The sequence below is a fragment of the Gymnodraco acuticeps genome, unplaced genomic scaffold (genome assembly GCF_902827175.1).
Source record: "Gymnodraco acuticeps unplaced genomic scaffold, fGymAcu1.1, whole genome shotgun sequence".
Classification (NCBI taxonomy): domain Eukaryota; kingdom Metazoa; phylum Chordata; class Actinopteri; order Perciformes; family Bathydraconidae; genus Gymnodraco; species Gymnodraco acuticeps.
Genome location: NW_022990400.1, coordinates 527,253 through 546,199, shown reverse-complemented (window position 1 = coordinate 546,199; position 18,947 = coordinate 527,253). Strand labels below are relative to the sequence as shown.

The window sequence follows — 18,947 nt, the reverse complement described above, 5'->3', positions numbered from 1 at the left end:
AAGAATAAAAAGGGATAACCGAGTAGGTACAATACCACTGATATGTCTCCTTCTTCTAATGACCCACTCCTTCGCTGTGAGGACCTACGCTTCTTGACCAGATCAGCGTCTTTGACATGAGAGAAACCAGTCTTGGACAGGAAGTGAGTCCTTGGTGGGGCCACTGGTAACTTAGCCCCACCTGCTCCAGCAACCCGTTTGGTTCTGGGAGGTGGAAGGACCTCCCCGGTGTTACTGTCCGACTCTGCTGCAGCCCCATTGGTCTCCAGATTGATGCCCCCCTCCTGTAGCCTCTGGGCGCAGTAGCGAGCGGTGGCCTCTGGGTCCTCTTGAACATCCCTGTCCCCTGCTACTGCATAGCTGGACTCGCTGCTGTCCTTTTCTATGTGGAGCACACTGAGCTGCTGGCCCGTGAAATGGGTGCGGATCTGGTTGAGGTAGGTCATGACAATGAGGCGGTCAGGCACTGCTAGCATGACCATGTCCGAAGGCTCCATTAGCCTCGATATGCCAAGTTCTGCAAAGCCATGAAAAGCCTGCCAAATGGAGACAAATAGATCAGATTAGGAATTACCACATGCAAAGACATTACTGTAAGGTTGTGTTAGAAATGTATTTAACAGTTCACCTTTTTGTTGTTGATCTTGATGTCATAGGGGTCCAGCATTTCATAATTACTACACAAAGAAAGACAAAATAAATGGTGAATTTAGAAGATTAAAATCAAATCTTTACCTGTAGACCGAGTATTTTCAAATGTTTCTTACATCTTTTCTGGTTGGAAGTGATGTAAGATGGCACAAAACGCGAGGCCGTTTCTCCAGGAGGTGCTGAAGTTGGTGATCTTCAATCCTTTGTGACCCTGTGTGACTTCCTGACACCAGTCCAGTAGAGACTGACTGGATGTTACTAAGCTGGGACTGGGCGAAAAGCCCTAGAACACACAAAATGACAATTATTGTGAATTATTGAAATGTTAATTACATTTAAGACCAAATAATCCCTATTAAGTGAGCTAGAGCTTGTGACTGAATAAAGACTATTATATAATGGTGTGTTTGTCGCTTTGGAGACAAACACACTTGCCAAATGCAAGTTATTTATTCTGTCTATAGCCCAACACAATGTAACAATGGTAATGGTAATGGAAGGTAGATAGTAGGTTCATCAACATGTTCTGCTGCTGGTAATTAGGTTGATTACAATAGAGTTGGCAGGTAATTAAACCAAAACAAAAAACGCAAAGAGGCGAATGAACTTCTTTAAGATGAAGGGAATTGCAAAGTTGGGGATAATTATCAGGTGATATATTCTTACACACAGTTTCTGATCAATCTTAAAAATATATATTTATTGACAAGTGCAAATTACTTCCATAGAGGCAGCCCCATCTGCAGGCCTTTTCTGAGGTGTCGTTGGCTCACCCCCTTGATGGATGGCAGCAGCTGACTTCTCTCTTTTCCTGGAAAGACACACAAAAACAAAGCAAAGCAAGAGATAAGTTCAACTAGTAATTTGATGAAAAGCAAAACACTGCTTATTGATGATTTTCACAATTGAAACCTTTTAAAAAATACCATATTAGATCATTAGAAAAAATGAATGGAAATGAGAATTTCTATTGTGCAGCGTTAGTCAGATATGATTATACCCCCACACATAAATGTGTACCGACTAATCTTACCTTTCCTCCTGTAAACAACCAGTGTCTACATCTACAGACTCAAAGCCAAAGTCCAACTCTTCGTCCCTCATTTCCTTCCTTGAGTTTATTTCCGTTAGTTCACCGTCTTTATCATTGTCTTTATCATTGGCTACATGCAGCCAGTCATCCTGAGAAGATGCAACAGTGGAAGCAAGGGACATATCGACCTCTGCTCCCAGGACCTTTTCAATGTCCGCCTGCTCAGACCCCAACTTTGTAGCATTCTCTGAGTCACGTGTTGCAACAGGTCTTTCTGTAAAGGTCCATCCTTTAATGATTTCATCCAATGCCTTCTCAGTATCTTCAACAGAGTCTACCAGAGTAAAGTCCTCTTCTCCCATTGCTTCTAGCATTCCCTGTTCCAACTCTGATGCAGCAGCACCATCTTCTCCTTCGACCGGGACTTCAGAGATCACACGGGAATCCAATGATGTTGAGCCTTCCTTTGTTTCCTTGCTAGTGGCAGATGTATCCTCAAGGTTTATCTGAGATAATTCCATTTCTATGGGGAATGCATTGTCTACAGGTGGTGGGCTATCTGAATAAGTTGCACTTAGACGTTTCTTGGCCCGTGGCAATGGCACAGGCAAGCTTGACTGTTCATTCTGTTGGACTGATCCAAGACAAGTGTTGTCGGTTCCTTTGTCTTCCTGGCAGGAAGGTGATGAACCAGAGATTGTAATGTCATCTGGAAAGGAACCACTAAGACGTTTCTTTACTCGTGGTTTCGGTACGGGCAAGCTTGAAGCTCCTGATGGTTTCTCAGAAATATGAGCATCCTCTACTTGAACAATGCTTTCAATGATCAACCTGCTTCTCCTCAACTTTACAGGAGCATCTTCTTCAGTAGATGTAGAAGGTTTATCACCCAGAGGAGAGGGGACACCTTTGCTGTGTGGCACCATTGACCATTCTTTAGTTGTTGAGGAAAGGGATGAAGGACACCCTTCCCTTTCTGCATCTTCAACATGAGATACTGTAGACGTGCTTGCCATAGCTGTAACGGTTTGAAGGGTTGTTTGTTTGCCCATTTCTGATTCTGCTATCTCTGATGCATCCTGGGATTTCTGACAATATGTGGTGTTGCTTTTATCAACAGATGCGTCACCAGCATTGTTTGTCTGCTTTATTTCTTCCATTGCGTTTTCGATCTGGACGGGTTTTTCTTGTGACTTCTCGTCAGTTTCAATTTTGCCAGATTTGCTTGAGGTCAATTTCTTGTTGCGTTTTGGAAGTCGTATCTTTTTGATAATGGAGAGAGAAGCAGTTTGCTTAGCACAAAATGTATCTGGCTCTTGCTTTGGTGTGATGCTCTCAATTTCCTTTGGAGAAGAGGCCTGGACAGCTGTATTACTGTCTTTCTTGGGCGATCCTGGGGTAGAAGAGGTTTGCTTTGAGCAGACCAGTTCTGTGTCTGTCTGCAGAGAGGCACTCCCAACAGAATCTTCTCCAGCACATGGAGCGCTAGAGCTACTCTCACAAGGTTGAGAAGAAACTGGATCTGTAGTGTTCAAAGAACAACTGACTTGGGCTTTTAAATATTGTTGGTCATTAGTTTTTCGAACAAATGAGTCTCTAGCGACACTTCCTTTTCTCCTCGGAGGCTTTACAGGTGGCAAACTGCTATCTCTCCTTTTCACACGAGGAGGTGCAACAACAACAATAGATTGAACTGATTTTGTTTCTTCTTTCTGCCTATAGTCCCCTGTGTTTGGTTCATCTTGAGCATGACCATTCTGAGGTACATCAAGAGCAGTGCTTGTGTCTTGTTTGTTGAGATTGCAACATGGATCAGCTGCAGGTTGTATCTCATCAGCAGCATTTCTTCCTTCAGAATGGACTGGAACAACCTCAGGTGGGGGCTTGACTGTCAAACTATCAGTTTTATGTTTGCGGTCTGGTGTCAAACTATCCTTCCGTCGGAGAGGTCGTACTGGTACTGTTTCTTCTTTCTGATCAAACTTTTTCTTCTGAGGGTCTGGAACTTTTCTCTTTGGCTTTCTGCCTCGCTGAGGGACAGCAAAGTCAGCTTGTGGTCCAATTGGACTTATGTCCTGACAACCTGCAGGCTTGTCCATGAGCATCTCCTTGTGAACATTTGTACCTGTCAGTGACTCATTTGATGTAGGCTGCTGGGAAGTGGCAGAAACTCCTTCCATATTTGTTTGTTGAGGTCTTAAAGAAAAGAAAAGGAGAAGCTTAAAAAAAGTGCTGTTTTTTATTTTGTCATAGTTGTACGGTGCACCTCATTTCCAACCAAATAATCCAAACCAAACCAGAAAGACAGCATCCTAATCTTATTACGCATTGCAAAGCGAAAAACTGTCTGTCATTGTAAATATTCAGCTTTACTTGTGTATATGCGGCGGTATATGGGTATGTGGTATACGGTATACGTGGCGGTTTTGGCGCAGTGGTTAGAGCGTTGATCATCAGATCAAGGGGCGTTGGTGAACTCCAGTTCAAACCCGCCTCGTCAGGCTGTTGTGTCCTTGGGCAAGACACTTGACCTGCATTTGCTGCTGTGGGTAATGTCCACAGTAATGACTCTTACATGTCTAATATGTGTAATGTTGTGTAATGTGTAAAGCGCTTTGAGCACCTGCAAAAGCGCTCTAATAAAAAATGTAATGCATTATTATTATTATTATATCCATACTCATTGAAAATACAAAGCAGCACATAAAGGACATAAAGACCACATCTACGTACAACGCAACAAAAAAGGCAAAATTACAATTCTACATCACATTGCCAATCTTTATTGCCATCACAAATAGCTGTCCATTACGATTTCCGAAGGAGTAAGTGCTCATAAGCAGAACAAGAGACTATGTAATGCAGAACATTTACAGTACCACACCGTGCAACCAAACACTTAAATGGGTCATTGTCCCCCAGCACTCACCCTTTATCCAGCTGTGGAGAAGTTGACACTGTCCTAACCTCATCCTGTTCTGTCTCAGTCTGGTGCCTTGCTAACAAACTTTCATCGTCTACAGGTGTTTGATCAGAGTCGTGCCCTGTGAGTGATCTCGCCTTTGTATGATCAAGAAATGCCTCTTGTACTTGCTCACCATCTTCCTCTGATATTTTAGAGATATCTGCCTCAGTCAGTGGTGGCCATTTCTTCATGTTTAAACAAACCGAAACCCCGTCATCACTTTCGCTGGTAGGTGGTGATGGAGAGTCCAACATGTAAGGCTCAGCACTTGTGAGATATTCGGTGTTATGTTGGGGGGGAACGTCTTCAATCTGGCCCTCTATCTTTTGTATGGCAGTAGTGCTGTCCACAAAATGCATTGAAGACTCATCTGAAGGGGTCACTGTCTTGTCTTTCAGATCTATAGAGGAGACAGCCTTCGGTTGGTGCTCCACTTCAGCTAGAGCGGAGCCAGATGGCCCCAAAATGGATGCTACTGTTTCATAACTGTGAGACATGGATATTGGAGTAAGTAAGTGAAACCTGGAACCATGTGAAAGCCATGGTTTCCATTTGCATGTAGGTAATTATATAAAACAATAAGTATCGGAGAAAGTAGAATCAATTCCCATGCAAATGTATCCAAATTAATATGAACCAAAACTTTGAAATCTGCACTTAAAAATAGAATGAGCTTAATGTATGATAAGTGGGCCGTGAAATGCAGGGTTACAAAATGATTTATGCACACTATGTTGCATGCTGCAAAGAGTTCATGTCACAGCATTCCGACACTTACCCTTTGTGGAAAACACCCGCAATAACATTTACTAATCCTGAAGACTCTTCCTCTTTTGCTGACATAAAGGATTTGGTCTGTTTTCCTGTAACTATTCCCTCTGCCTCCACTACTTCCCAATCCAAGACTCCTGCTGGGTCTGATGGGTCCAATGTTCTTTTCCTTGTCTGGGCTTTCTCTGCAACACCCCTTTCTATGTGTGATTTGCTGAGGACCCAGATACATCAAATGTTAGAATAACCCAGATAGGTCACGAAAGCAAAACAATAAAAGATGTAATGAAATACAGACTTCACAGAAATACAGGAATGTACCATGCACTGTATTGTTAATTCACTAGAGTAATGGTTTATTGGTCTAAACAGTCCATGTTAGGCAAGCACTAAACTGACTTCTTTCACAGCAAACAATGCAAGAGCACTGGGCTCTTTTACTTACCCATGATCTACACATAGGTCTATGCTTTGCTTTGCACTGCCTTTGAATTTCTCCTCTGTCATGAAAGCAAACATAGTCAAATACACTAAACAAGATAGGATAAAGAAAAAAGAATGTGACCTGAAAATGCACACTGAAAGTCTCACCATTTGCAAGTTCTGTGCTGGGGAGGCTAACAGATGTAGAGGGAACACCAGGAGTTATTGGGTCCTTGAGGTGCGACTGAGTTGACTGTACATGAGGCAATTCATGTGGTGTAACCCTTTCTGTACAACAAGGGAATGGAATAGTCGATGTTTCCTTCTCTGTTGGACTCAGTTGGGAAATGCTGGGGAGCCCAGGGATTCGAGTTACATTTGGACATGATGGGACAATTGCTACCATATACTTTGGTTCATCTTGTTCATGTTTTTCTTTGGCTTGAAGATTTGCAATGACTAGATGCTTCTCAATCTGCCGCTTTTCAAACAGTGGCTTGCTGTGTGTTGTCTTAGATGGTATATTTGTACATTCAGAACTAAGCATCCTCGCTGATGGAAATCCTGGGATACATGAAACACATGGTGCAGATGTGTATAAGCTGACCATGTTTGGTGGTCTGTTTACAACTTGAGCAGAAGGGAAACCACATGCTCTGGCCTCTTTAGGGCAGGTTGTCACTAATGTCACCATGCCCTTCATATTGTAGCAATTTAGCTCATCCTGTCCAGCAAGTGACATCATCATCATCGGTGCCCTCTTCTCCCGAAGCTTTATCAAAATTGGTTTTGTTTCATTTAGCCACCCTGTGCTTGGGTGTGTAGTCATGGACGCAAACCCTTTGAGACTTGAAGCAATAGAGCAGCTAGGTACAAAACGTATCATATTGGGTTCAATCTTGGATTTAGTTTGAGGTGCAGAGGGGAAGCCAGGGATTCTGGATGCTTCTGGGCAAGATGGTGTTAAGGCAAACATCGTCTTCGCAGTTACTACATCTTGATTTGGACTGTGTATCACAAAAACAGTGCTCTTTATAGGCTTATCACACACGGCATGTGGATTAGGAGGCCATTGTAATATTGAGGCCCCTACAAAGGATGCAAATCCAGGGAGATTGGACACTCTGTTGCAAATAGGTACAAGACTCAGCATATTGTATTGAGAGACGGATGGGAAGCCTGGAATCTTTGATGATACTGGGCAAGAAGGAACCAAAGCATACATGTTTTTGGATTTGTCTACATTAATTGGTGAGCTGTTATTCAGAAACGGAATATTCTTTTGAGGTCTTTGCATCAATGAACCCAGTTCGGCACCCCATCCTTCTTCCTTGTGATCTTCGACTGATGGAAATCCAGGTATGATAGACACCAAGGGGCACAAGGGAAGGAGGTTGACTACATTTAGTCCATAATACACCTTTTTGGGATTTGGAATAGATGGGAAACCAGGGATACTTGACACTTTAGGACAGGATGGTACACAGGAAACCATATTCTTCATTATCTTTTTGCTGCCATTTGGTGTGTCAAATATGACCCTCTTCTTTGGTAACTTCTTCAGCAATGACCCCTTTTCTGCTACCCATCCTACTCTCATATCCACATTAACTGAAGAAAATCCAGGTATTTTGGAGGCTTGTGAGCACAATGTAAAAAGGCTGATAATATTTGGTTCACTACACACAGTTCTGTAATTTGGATTAGAAGGAAATCCTGGTGCACGTGCCTCTTTTGGACAGGATGGTACAAGGGAAACCATTGCTTTCATTGATCTCTTTTGAACTTCACATTTGTCAATCAACAACACCTGCTTTTCTTTAAAATGTGGTTCAAATAGTGGTTTCCTGCTCACTTTCCAATCTTTTGAAGTATGAGATGATGGAAATCCGGGTATTTGTGATGCTTGTGAGCATGAGCTTGAAAGGCTGACCATATTTGTCATGTCAACAACATCAATCTTCCTCGGTTTAGGGACAGAGGGAAAGCCCGGGATGAGTGATTCTCTTGGGCAACTTTGTGCAAGAGAAACAACTCCTTTCATGTCTTTGTCCATGTTATCGTCCCCTAGTAGTGATACAGATTCCCGTTTCATTTGCTTCTCCCATAATGGCTGATAAACAGTGTTCCAATCTTTGCTGTCAGTGTTCTGCATCGAAGGAAAACCCACCATACTTGAGGTAGCTGGGCAAGATTGAAGGAGATTGACCATACTAAATCTGTTATAGCGTACTGTAGAAGGAAATCCAGGGATACAAGCTTCTTTTGGACAAGTTGGAGCTAAAGCTGACATGGCCCCCATGTCTTCATGGTAAGGTCTCTCTTCAATCATGACTGCATGTATTTTTGAACATATTTCCACTAAAGGTTTGTGATCTGTAGACCAGCTTTTGCTCAAATGTTCTTTTAATGATGGAACACCTTCAATACGAGAAGTTTTGGGCAAGAGCTGAAAAGGCTCATCATATCTGATCCGCAATGTGCTATCGTATGTTGTGGAATTGAAGGGATGACTGGTATGCAAGAATATTTTGGGCAGGTTGGTAACAAAGCTCCCATTAGTTCAATGTTCTCTTCTTTTATTGACGCTGGTACGAAAACAAGGTCAGTTTTCTTTTGCAGAAGTGGTTCCTGTTGAGATACCAATGATCTGTTACTGATAGATGGTAAACCAGCTTTACTGGACACACTTGAACTACCAGGGTAACTATCCGCCATATTTGAACTGTTTTGTGGTGCAGATGGGAACCCTGGATGTTTGGCCTCTCTGGGACAAGAGGGTAGCATTAAGACCATTTCCTTTGTGTCCTTTGTATCATCCTTTGATGCATATGGCATGAATATTACATTTATTTTTGATTGTTTCTCCCAGATTGGCTTTGGATCGAGGAGCCAGTGTTTCTCTTTTACAGGCAATTTAGACGGCATGCCAGCAATTATTGTGAGACTGGGACAGACTTCGGAGAAAGTGGACTGTTTGTATTCAGTTTCAGTCTTCACGGAAGATGGCACACATTGTGTGGGTGGGCAGGCAAACTTTCTTTCTCCCATTGCCTTATCCTTTGATGGCGTCTCGAAAGTAGACTCTCTGTCCAGCTGGGTTTGATCTGTTTGTTTAGCAGTTGCTGTGGATTCAAATATGCCGCTCGCTGTTGGGCAAATTGGTAATTGATCTGCAATCCCAGGTTCTGTACGTGTCTTCAATTCATTACCAGTGTATAACATCATTGAAGAGACACTGACCATTTCTTTTATCATTTTCATTTCAGTCTCTGATGCTTTTCTAGAAACATCTGTAGTCGCCTTTGGTAGCTCCTCCCATAATATGATCTTGTCTGTAGAGCATTTTATTGTAGTCGACTTTGGTAGCTCTTCCCACAGTATAGTCGTGTTTGTTGGATGTCTTTGTAACTGCTGTTCAGCATTATTTATTTTGGTTTGGGATGGGGGTTCTTCTGCCCCAGCAACAATTGGGCATGATGGCTGTAGTGAACCCAAGTGTCCATATCTGAAGAGAAGGTCAAATAAAGGTCAAAGTGTATTGTTGAAAGATACCAAATAATAATGATAATGTACAAGAGCCTTTCTATAAGCTATATTGTAATTCTACATACATTTATCACAACTGAATGCAAGCCTGGTACAGTGTACCTCAATGAATGCTATTTTATGATAGCAATGACTGATAAAAAACTGTATATTACTTCTCATCATCATTCTTAAGACAAATAATCAACTCTCAAGCATGCAATTTTAACAAATGATATTCACTCCAAACAGCCTGTATTAAAACAACCGTTCACTTGAGTTAAAAAAGCTGCACTGCAAACAAAACATCATGCCACAGTATTTGTTTGTGTTGAATAAACTACTACATGTAACAGCCACTGCAGTAAAGCCAGCATTAGTACCGAGTTAACATTCCTTTTTTTATTACGATGTTGGATGTTGTTATACACCTCTGGGATAACTTTGTTTTTACCTCCAGAGTTATGTAGAAAACCTTAATTTTTAACATTTAAAACTCTTCAAATAACAAAAAACGATCACAAATGTTTTTAATAATTCATGATTAGCTGAAAACTGACTTCTATTCCGATTTATTTAAGGATGGGTTTATAAACTGACTTGCACTTTTGTTTTACTGCCATTAAAGTGTTTGTCAAACCATGTTGCTCACTAGCACTACTGCTATAACTTCAGTGGACATTATAACAATTAACCATGCAACAAACAACAATACACCTATAGCAAACTGACAAGAGCAGAGGCTGTGTATTAGCCTCTCACAGTTACCCTCTATCAGAATATCTAACACACCCTTAATCCACAGTGTCATAAGGTTTAGGAATGATGTCCAATGACTCTCCCGGCAAAGTTGTATGTAGAGTATTTGACTCTTCTAAGGGTATGATACCATAACCCTTCACGCTCACTACAGCAGTTTCTACTTCTTTGCCCTTTTCATACATTAATATCTGTTTTTCTTGAATATGCTTTTGACCTCTGTGACTGAAACAATACAAGTAACAAGAGGAAAAAACGGTATAAACCACAGAACTACTCAAAGTATGACACACAACAAATGCACATTTTGCAGTCAGATTGTGTTAAGATAAGGCAATGCATTATGCATCACATCATTGCATCACAGTGCAAGCCAAGGCAACCCACCTCTTCCTAACACTCAAGATAAGTGGCATGTCAGGAGTGGAGTGCCACATTCTGCAATGCACATTTCTGAAAAAGACATTTGAAAAGGCAAATGTTTCAAAAACTAGCACGCTGACATCACAGAGAGAACTCCAACTTCAAATCTCCATCTCACTCACCCTTTTTCTAGAACAGCTATTTCTTCTTCTTCCTCAATCGGTATCCAAAAGCCCCGTTCATCTTTATGTCCCTCCAAAGTTGAGCAAACATCAGATTTTGTTTTCTTTGTGTCAAGATCTAATCTAGTTGGACTGGCATCATCCCACAATATGTTACTCCCATTAACTATGAAGGATTGCTGGTGCACTTGAATTTCTGAATTTGATGCTGGTAAATCCTCAACAATGGCCTTGATAGGACAGGTTGATGACTCAATCTCCATTCTTTGCTGTTCTTTCAGTGAAAGCTTACAAGCCATGAGGTTTGTCCTCTGCTTTACACTTATCTTAGTTCCTGGCCAACCCTGTTCTGAATGATGCACATGTGTTGATGGTACCCCGAGAACAGAAGCTTTCTTTGGGCAAGATGGCACAATATTTATCATATTTGGTAGCCGGTTTACACCAGGTGGTGGAACTGCTGTGAGGCCAGAACTGAGAAACATTTTTGTAAGAGGACGTTTAAGAGGAATGCTTGCCATTATTATATCTTTGTTAGAACTATCTGTGGTGTAAAGATCCCCTGGCGTCTTAATTGTCACCACTGGCCATCCCACTACTTTAGAATCAGAAATAATTGAAACTCTTGAGGCGAAACCAATGATACGTGAGTGTTGTGGGCAACATGACAGCAACTGTAACATTTCTGGATGTTTTTCCACAATGTCATCAACAGCTTTGGGTCTTGGAGCAGATGGAAACCCAGGGTGCAGGGCTTGTCGTGGACATGATGGAAGCATACTCAGCATTATTGATGTGTCCCTATATGACATTTCTTTGACAGGTAAATCTTGCTGGACAACTCCATGCCTTCTATTGAATGTGTTTTCCCAAACTACATCCTTATCCATATACCAGCCATCAGAGTCCTTTGCAATATTCTTTGCAGGTAGACCTGAAATGTTACTGTGTTTTGGAAAAGTGGTCAAGGATTTTAACATACTGGGAGCTTCTTTCCTCACAACTTTCCCTGGTCTCTTTAAAGCCTTTGAGGGAATCCCAGGTATACATGAATGTTTCGGACAGGGTGGCAACATTGATACCATAATTCTTAACAACGCCTTTTCTTTGAAATGCATTTTATGGTCATTTATTACTGACAGTCTACCTGGCTTCCTTAATGGTTTTTCCCAAATTGGGCTTTTGTCTACACTCCATTCTGCCTCACTGTAGAGTAGAGAGGGTATTCCACGAACCCTAGAATGTTTTGGATAAGTAGGTAGCAGAGTTATCATATTTGGTATATCTGCCAACACTTGACATGGCACTGATGGAAAACCTGCTAAACAGGCTGTCTGTGGGCAGGAGGGCAATATTGATACCATATTTATGAGTGTATGTCTATCAGAATAGAACATATTAACATCCTGTAAATCTAACATTGCTGCAGATAATTTCCTAGGGAGTAGCAGTGGCTTACTTTCCATTGGCCACCCTAATTTTTTGCCGGTGTCTCTGCTTGGCATTCCAGAAATTCTAGATTGCTTTGCACAACTAGGGAATATATTCACCATAGTTGTACCATCTGCTAATGTCAGAGCAGAGGGAAACCCAAGGACCCTAGCATTCTCAGGGCAAGAGGGTAACATTGCACTCATACTTTGAGTAGTGTTCTTATCAAAACACAAAACTGAATTCAGAATGTGCACTTCCTTTTTGATTAATGGATTCTCGCACTGTAAACCTTTATCCGCAAACCATTCATTGCAAGTGGACAAACCAAGTTTTTGTCCAGTTTTTGAAGGCCAACCAGGGACCCTACTTTGTATGGGACATGAAGGCATTACGTTAACCATACTGGGTTTTTGTCGTGGAGCAGAGGGTAAGCCAACAACGTTGGCTTTTTGTGGGCAGCTTCTCAACATAGCTACCATATCTTTAGGAATTTCTTTTGGTATCCACTGCTCAATGTAGGTTGGTGTTATTTTCTCTGGTTTTCTGTTAATGAATCGTTTCATGGCACGCCAATCTTTGTTCTCAGAATTGTTTTGATCTTTAGATGGCATGCCAACAGTTTGTGTCTGTTTAGGGCATATAGGTGCAAGGTTAACAATACTTGGTAAACACTTCTTGGGTGCTGTGGGCATACCTACAAGGCAAGTTCTCGATGGGCATGAGGGCAACATATCTACCATATGATTAAAATGTTCTTTATCCTCATATGACTTTCCCTGAACCAGAACAGTATAACCTCTCAATGGTCTGTCTAAGATACATTCCCTCAAAATATGCCATGTATCATTATATACCATAGATCTGTGATTACTTGGCATACCTACAATCATTGACTGCTTGGGGCATGTTGGGAGTAGACTGGCCATACTTGGAGTATTTGAAACATTTTGCAGGCGTGCAGATGGAAACCCTGGAACACTGGCCCTAGTACAACATGTTGGCAACATAGCCACCATGGCTTTAGTATCACCCACAGATTTTTCCTGAACACATGACATTTGCGAAATAAATGCTTCTTTTATCTGCAATGGTTTCTTCCATAGAGAACATCTGTCCCAAACCATATCTTCATATCTAGTCGCTGATCCAGCAGCAGCTAAACCTGGAATGCTGCACACTCTGGGACATATAGGTAAAAGGCAAGTCATATTTGGCTCACGTTTTAAAGCAGATGGGAATCCAGGAATACTTGCAGACCTGGGGCAGGTCGGAGCTAAGTCCACCATACTTGCAATCCCTGCACTACCCCCATAAAAGGAACTAACATAATCTGAAGACAGGGGTGAAGGAAGTCTGTTTATGGGTAACTCCTTAAACAATGACCTGCAATCAGCAGGCCAAGTAATAACTTGAGACGGATGAACAGACGGCAAGCCAGGAATCTTGGAATATTGTGGGCAGCTTGAGTGTAATTTAATCATACTTGCCACTGTTCCTTCAATCTGAACTTTAGGTTGTATAGTGGACGGAGAATGAGGAATAGAAAACCCTGTTGTACACAATGGACTAACTTCCACCTTAGATATGTACACACACTTTTCCTCTACACTTACTACAGGGCTTGGTACCACATGTCCCCCCGTAATACTGCTATCTTTTTCAGACACTGGTCTTTCATTGGTGTACCTCACATCATTTTCAGTTCTGCCATTTGCCATACAATGTTCTGGATCCAAACCATGTGCATCAAAGCTTTTTTTGTAGGTTGATGCCAAATCTACTTTAAAATCTTCTTTTTGTTTTAATAAATTGTCTGTTGTGGCCTGCTGTGCTGAGACCTTGTCTGAAACAGTCCTGTTGCAGATAGTGGTCTGGTCCATGATGGGTATTGGAACAGGGCTTTTTTTTTGTGTGTTTCTTTTTGGCTTCTTTTTCTTTTGTTTTTTTACAATGGAGCAGTCTCCAGACTGAATATCAGGTGTTTTGTTCATCACCATTGGAGAAGAAGCAGAACTGGCATCTCTGAGACAAGATGACACTGAGGCAGACGTTCTTTCATTTCTGAAGGAACAAAGTATACCAAAGATTGTTGTCAAATGGCTGGTGTTCTTTTTAGAAAGTCTGTTTACATCATTATATACTTTTGCATTGCAACTAAACTTAACACAAAAAGTAAGGACATTTGTGTTTGGTAGATTATTTCTTTGTTGTAACAATGCTTCTTGGCAATACATCTTATACCGTTGGAAAGCCTGTTTTCTTACCTTTCAAATGGTGCTACATTTGTAAAGACCATGCATTTGTGGGATGAGCAGCAGAGCTGGGTATGTGGGGTGCGCCCATGAAAAATGGGACAAATATCCTCTGCCAATGCCAAACAGCAGCCACTCTCCGGTCTCGTACGGCTGCCAGGAGAACTGCCATGACTGCCTTCACCTTCAGGCCCACTCGCACTGGAGCCTCAACATGTGGAGGAACATTATGTTCAGAGCACTGGAGCCTCAACATGTGGAGGAACATTATGTTCAGAGCACTGGAACCTCAACATGTGGAGGAACGTTATGTTCAGAGCACTGGAACCTCAACATGTGGAGGAACGTTATGTCCAGAGTACTGGAACCTCAACATGTGGAGGAACGTTATGTCCAGAGTACTGGAACCTCAACATGTGGAGGAACGTTATGTCCAGAGCACTGGAACCTCAACATGTGGAGGAACGTTATGTTCAGAGCACTGGAACCTCAACATGTGGAGGAACGTTATGTCCAGAGTACTGGAACCTCAACATGTGGAGGAACGTTATGTCCAGAGCACTGGAACCTCAACATGTGGAGGAACATTATGTTCAGAGCACTGGAACCTCAACATGTGGAGGAACGTTATGTTCAGAGCACTGGAACCTCAACATGTGGAGGAACATTATGTTCAGAGCACTGGAACCTCAACATGTGGAGGAACATTATGTTCAGAGCACTGGAACCTCAACATGTGGAGGAACGTTATGTTCAGAACACTGGAACCTCAACATGTGGAGGAACGTTATGTTCAGAGCACTGGAACCTCAACATGTGGAGGAACGTTATGTTCAGAGCACTGGAACCTCAACATGTGGAGGAACGTTATGTTCAGAGCACTGGAACCTCAACATGTGGAGGAACATTATGTTCAGAGCACTGGAACCTCAACATGTGGAGGAACGTTATGTCCAGAGCACTGGAACCTCAACATGTGGAGGAACGTTATGTTCAGAGCACTGGAACCTCAACATGTGGAGGAACGTTATGTTCAGAGCACTGGAACCTCAACATGTGGAGGAACGTTATGTTCAGAGCACTGGAACCTCAACATGTGGAGGAACGTTATGTCCAGAGCACTGGAACCTCAACATGTGGAGGAACATTATGTTCAGAGCACTGGAACCTCAACATGTGGAGGAACGTTATGTTCAGAGCACTGGAACCTCAACATGTGGAGGAACGTTATGTCCAGAGCACTGGAACCTCAACATGTGGAGGAACATTATGTTCAGAGCACTGGAACCTCAACATGTGGAGGAACGTTATGTTCAGAGCACTGGAACCTCAACATGTGGAGGAACGTTATGTTCAGAGCACTGGAACCTCAACATGTGGAGGATCATTATGTTCAGAGCACTGGAACCTCAACATGAGGAGGAACATTATGTTCAGCGATGAGTCCAGATTCTGTGTACGGCACAAGGATGGTAGGGTCCCGGTGTGGAGAAGACGTGGAGAACGCCTTGCTGATTGCTGCACCGATAGACTACGAGGGCAGAGGATGGGATGGCCTCCTGCAGTCCTGACCTCAACCCTATTGAACACTTGTGGGATCATCTTGGGCGTGCTGTCCAGAGTGACCAACACAACCACGTTGGCTGACTTGGGACAAATGCTGGTTGAAGAATGGGATGCCATCCCACAGCAGTGTGTGAGCAGGCTGGTGACAGCATGAGGAGGAGAGGCTGTTGTGGCTGTGTTTGGTTCTTCCACACGCTGCTTGTTAAATGAATCAATTGTTAATAAATACATTGTTGCCAATAAGTCTTGTTTCATCAGACTTTAATCATCCAATCCACCAAACAACTCCAAACAAGAGTCAACAGAAAAAAGCTGATTGGCATTGGCAGAGGAGATTTGTCCCATTTTCCATGGGCGCAACGCACATACTCAGCTCTGCTGCTCATCCCACAAATGCATGTTCCTCACAAATGTGGCACCGTTTGAAAGGTAAGAAAACAGGCTTTCCAACGGTATAAGATAGTTTGCCAAAAAGCATTGATACAACAAAGAAATAATCTACCAAACACAAATGTCCTTACTTTTTGTGTTAAGTTTATTCATACTGAACTGCATGTTCAAGACAATACAATGGGTATTTAACTTACCCCAAATCCATAGTTACAGCTTCTTTTTTAAGAGTCACTTCTATTGCTTTTGTGTCAGAGGTTGCAGCAGTTTGAGGGAAGTGCAACAAAGCTCCCTGGAGTGATCTGGAAGTAGGTTGGGGGCTGGTGGGAGTAAACGGTACATTTGTAACCAGCTCTGGTTTGGCTATTGGATTCCCTAACTGAATGGATATCTTGGACTTCTTGTGACTTCTTGGGTTATCCAGGGCCTCCTTGACTGAAGCAGATGTGTTAACTTGAGGATCAGGGTTTTGCTTAGGTGCAGTAAGGGAGGGAGGTACTGTTGGCTGGATTCGTGGTAATTTCATTGTTGGCAATGATTCTGTTTGATCCATCTTTGTTGTTGGCATCTCAAAATAGTTAAGCCCTGGGGTTACGGGCATTCTGGGGCTAAGTGGCAGTAGTGAGGCCATGCTCTCAGGTCTGAGGGACAAACAAATGAAGATCTGAGTTATGTTGCTACGTCATCAGGAAGGTCCCCACGGCAGTAATGCACTCCATATCCAGGCCACAGAATTCCACAGAAGCGAACAAGCAAATTAGCAATGTGACATGGAACCACAGAAGGAATGGCCAGTCCTTGCTAGGCAGCAGTTTTTAAAAGTATAATGTTCACTCAAAATGCACTGCCAGATCACTTGGAACTTGCTTCATCAACATGACTTTGACTGGGGTGCTCTCGTTTATTTTTTAACGTTTAAAGAATCCTTTTTAAAAATCGCATAAACGATGTTATTATTTCACATGCAACTGAACAAGCAGCGTAATAACACGTCTTTTGTATGTTTTGAATATAGAAGCAGCTCAACAGAGAGAATCAAGGTCTTGCTTCATCAGATTTACAGTGAAAATAACAAGATATTTAAAAAATATATATGATGTAAAATAAATGTTTATATCTCGTTTTTAATGCTATATATTTTAGCTTAGCATACTTCTTATTTTCTGTCTTGTTGCCGTCTGAGGTTAATAGAGTTTTCTATATAACATAACAGAGTTCTCTAGTTAACGTAATTGAGTTTGAGACAAAATCATTTGTAAGATTCCCAGAATTGCTTTCAAACCAAACAAATGAGGAGTGTGTTTGTGTGGGATTAAGTATCTGATGCCAAAACTGCAAATCCAAGCCTGACCAATCAATGGCAAATACATGCCAAAACATGCTACACTACATTAGCTACCTCTTTTAGCTACTGTACCTTTTGCTAATTCTGTTAAATGGAACTGAATTTGCATTTTACAATCTATTCACTTCAGAAAATATATTTGGCTCTTCCCAAGCAAATTACTTAATTTGGTTCTACCATTTTTGCACTGTTCAGGTAACATAGAAGCTTTTGAACTAATGGCAGCTGTGCATGCTTACATGTCATTTAATACAAACCTGCACACGCAAATAATGATTTGTCAACCTTTCCATAGTGGAGGGAGTCATTTGATTCAATTATCAAAAAACATTCCTTTGCTTTAATCCCATTATTTACTGTCTCTTCAAGCTTACAAAATGTTATCTGTACAATCTTTTGTTTGTATAAATATCAGGTCTGCTGTGACAGTCCCAGGTACCATACTGCCCTGAACAAAGTCTTTTGTGCTTAACTTTAATTATGATGAAGGTTGTAGACAATATTTCACCAGAAATGACTGGAATACATCAAGACACATCATCTCTAACCTCATATAAACCCAGCCTAGCTCAACCTTAGATTCAGAGACATTGTTTGTCAGACAAAGAGCATCAAGGTAAATAGCTTGAAACAGCTGTAACACTGCAATCTGCAAAAAGATGAGAACCACTTAGTGCAAACTTTAGCTTCCACATAGAACCAAGTTAATAAGTGTGTCTGTGTAGGGTCAAGCAACAAAAAGAACCCATGTTAAGATAGAAAAATGTTTATCAAAACGAACCATTTCTCTCAACATACAGGCAGTGATTATCTCCTATATCCCATAGTTGCCAAATGTAAGTATGGAATAGATATATATATATATCATACAAGACATTATCATGTTCAAACTGCAAAAAGAAAGTTGGTAGCAATAACATGCAGTGCAATTAACGTTAAATGGATCATATTACTAAAAGAAGAGTCTACCCCAAATGCTCTAACATTGTTAAACACACATGGCAGCAATCGGCTTTGCAATGTACTTCTCCAGGATCTATACAAGAAATGCCAAATAGTTGTCAGGCAAGACAAAGAGAAGTCTCATTGATCAGCGGAATGGCATCACCAGTTGTTTAGTTAAGCTTTACACATTGAAATGAATAAATGTTGCACACCGTTGGGAGGAAACAACCTTTATTTATATTTGGGTTTGTCCCTTCCCTGTAGGATGTGTGCATGTAAATGGTCTGCAAAGGCTACAATCCCTGTGTTCCCTCCAGAGGGAGTTTCTCTCTAGGTTAAA

The 18,947-nt window shown here is 41.7% G+C and overlaps 2 protein-coding genes across 10 annotated transcripts in view; both read right to left on the bottom strand.

Annotated features, from left to right (window-relative positions):
• LOC117551778 (EH domain-binding protein 1-like protein 1) overlaps positions 1–18,947 on the bottom strand; it is a 57,424-nt gene that overhangs the window by 6,707 nt on the left and 31,770 nt on the right. For 6 of the 8 annotated variants that reach the window (XM_034224810.1, XM_034224813.1, XM_034224811.1 and 3 more), the window contains 5 exons: positions 1,685–3,880; positions 1,372–1,462; positions 768–934; positions 629–677; positions 36–536 (listed from right to left, as the gene is read on the bottom strand). In XM_034224810.1, the coding sequence (XP_034080701.1) occupies positions 36–536; positions 629–677; positions 768–934; positions 1,372–1,462; positions 1,685–3,880 (3,004 nt within the window). The remainder of the gene's footprint in view (positions 1–35; positions 537–628; positions 678–767; positions 935–1,371; positions 1,463–1,684; positions 3,881–18,947) is intronic. The other 2 variants (XM_034224816.1, XM_034224817.1) reach the window with 1 other exon arrangement.
• Positions 8,215–16,959, bottom strand: LOC117551780. Of its 2 annotated transcripts, XM_034224818.1 has the most exons (4): positions 16,515–16,952; positions 10,676–14,170; positions 10,518–10,583; positions 8,215–9,351 (listed from the first exon to the last, which is right to left on the bottom strand). In XM_034224818.1, the coding sequence occupies exons 1-4, from the start codon at positions 16,946–16,948 to the stop codon at positions 8,250–8,252; spliced, it is 5,097 nt and encodes a 1,698-aa protein (XP_034080709.1). In that variant the 5' UTR covers positions 16,949–16,952; the 3' UTR covers positions 8,215–8,249. The 2 variants fall into 2 exon arrangements, with proteins under 2 accessions (XP_034080709.1, XP_034080710.1); XM_034224819.1 differs by having other exon boundaries at positions 9,247–9,351; positions 10,518–14,170; positions 16,515–16,959.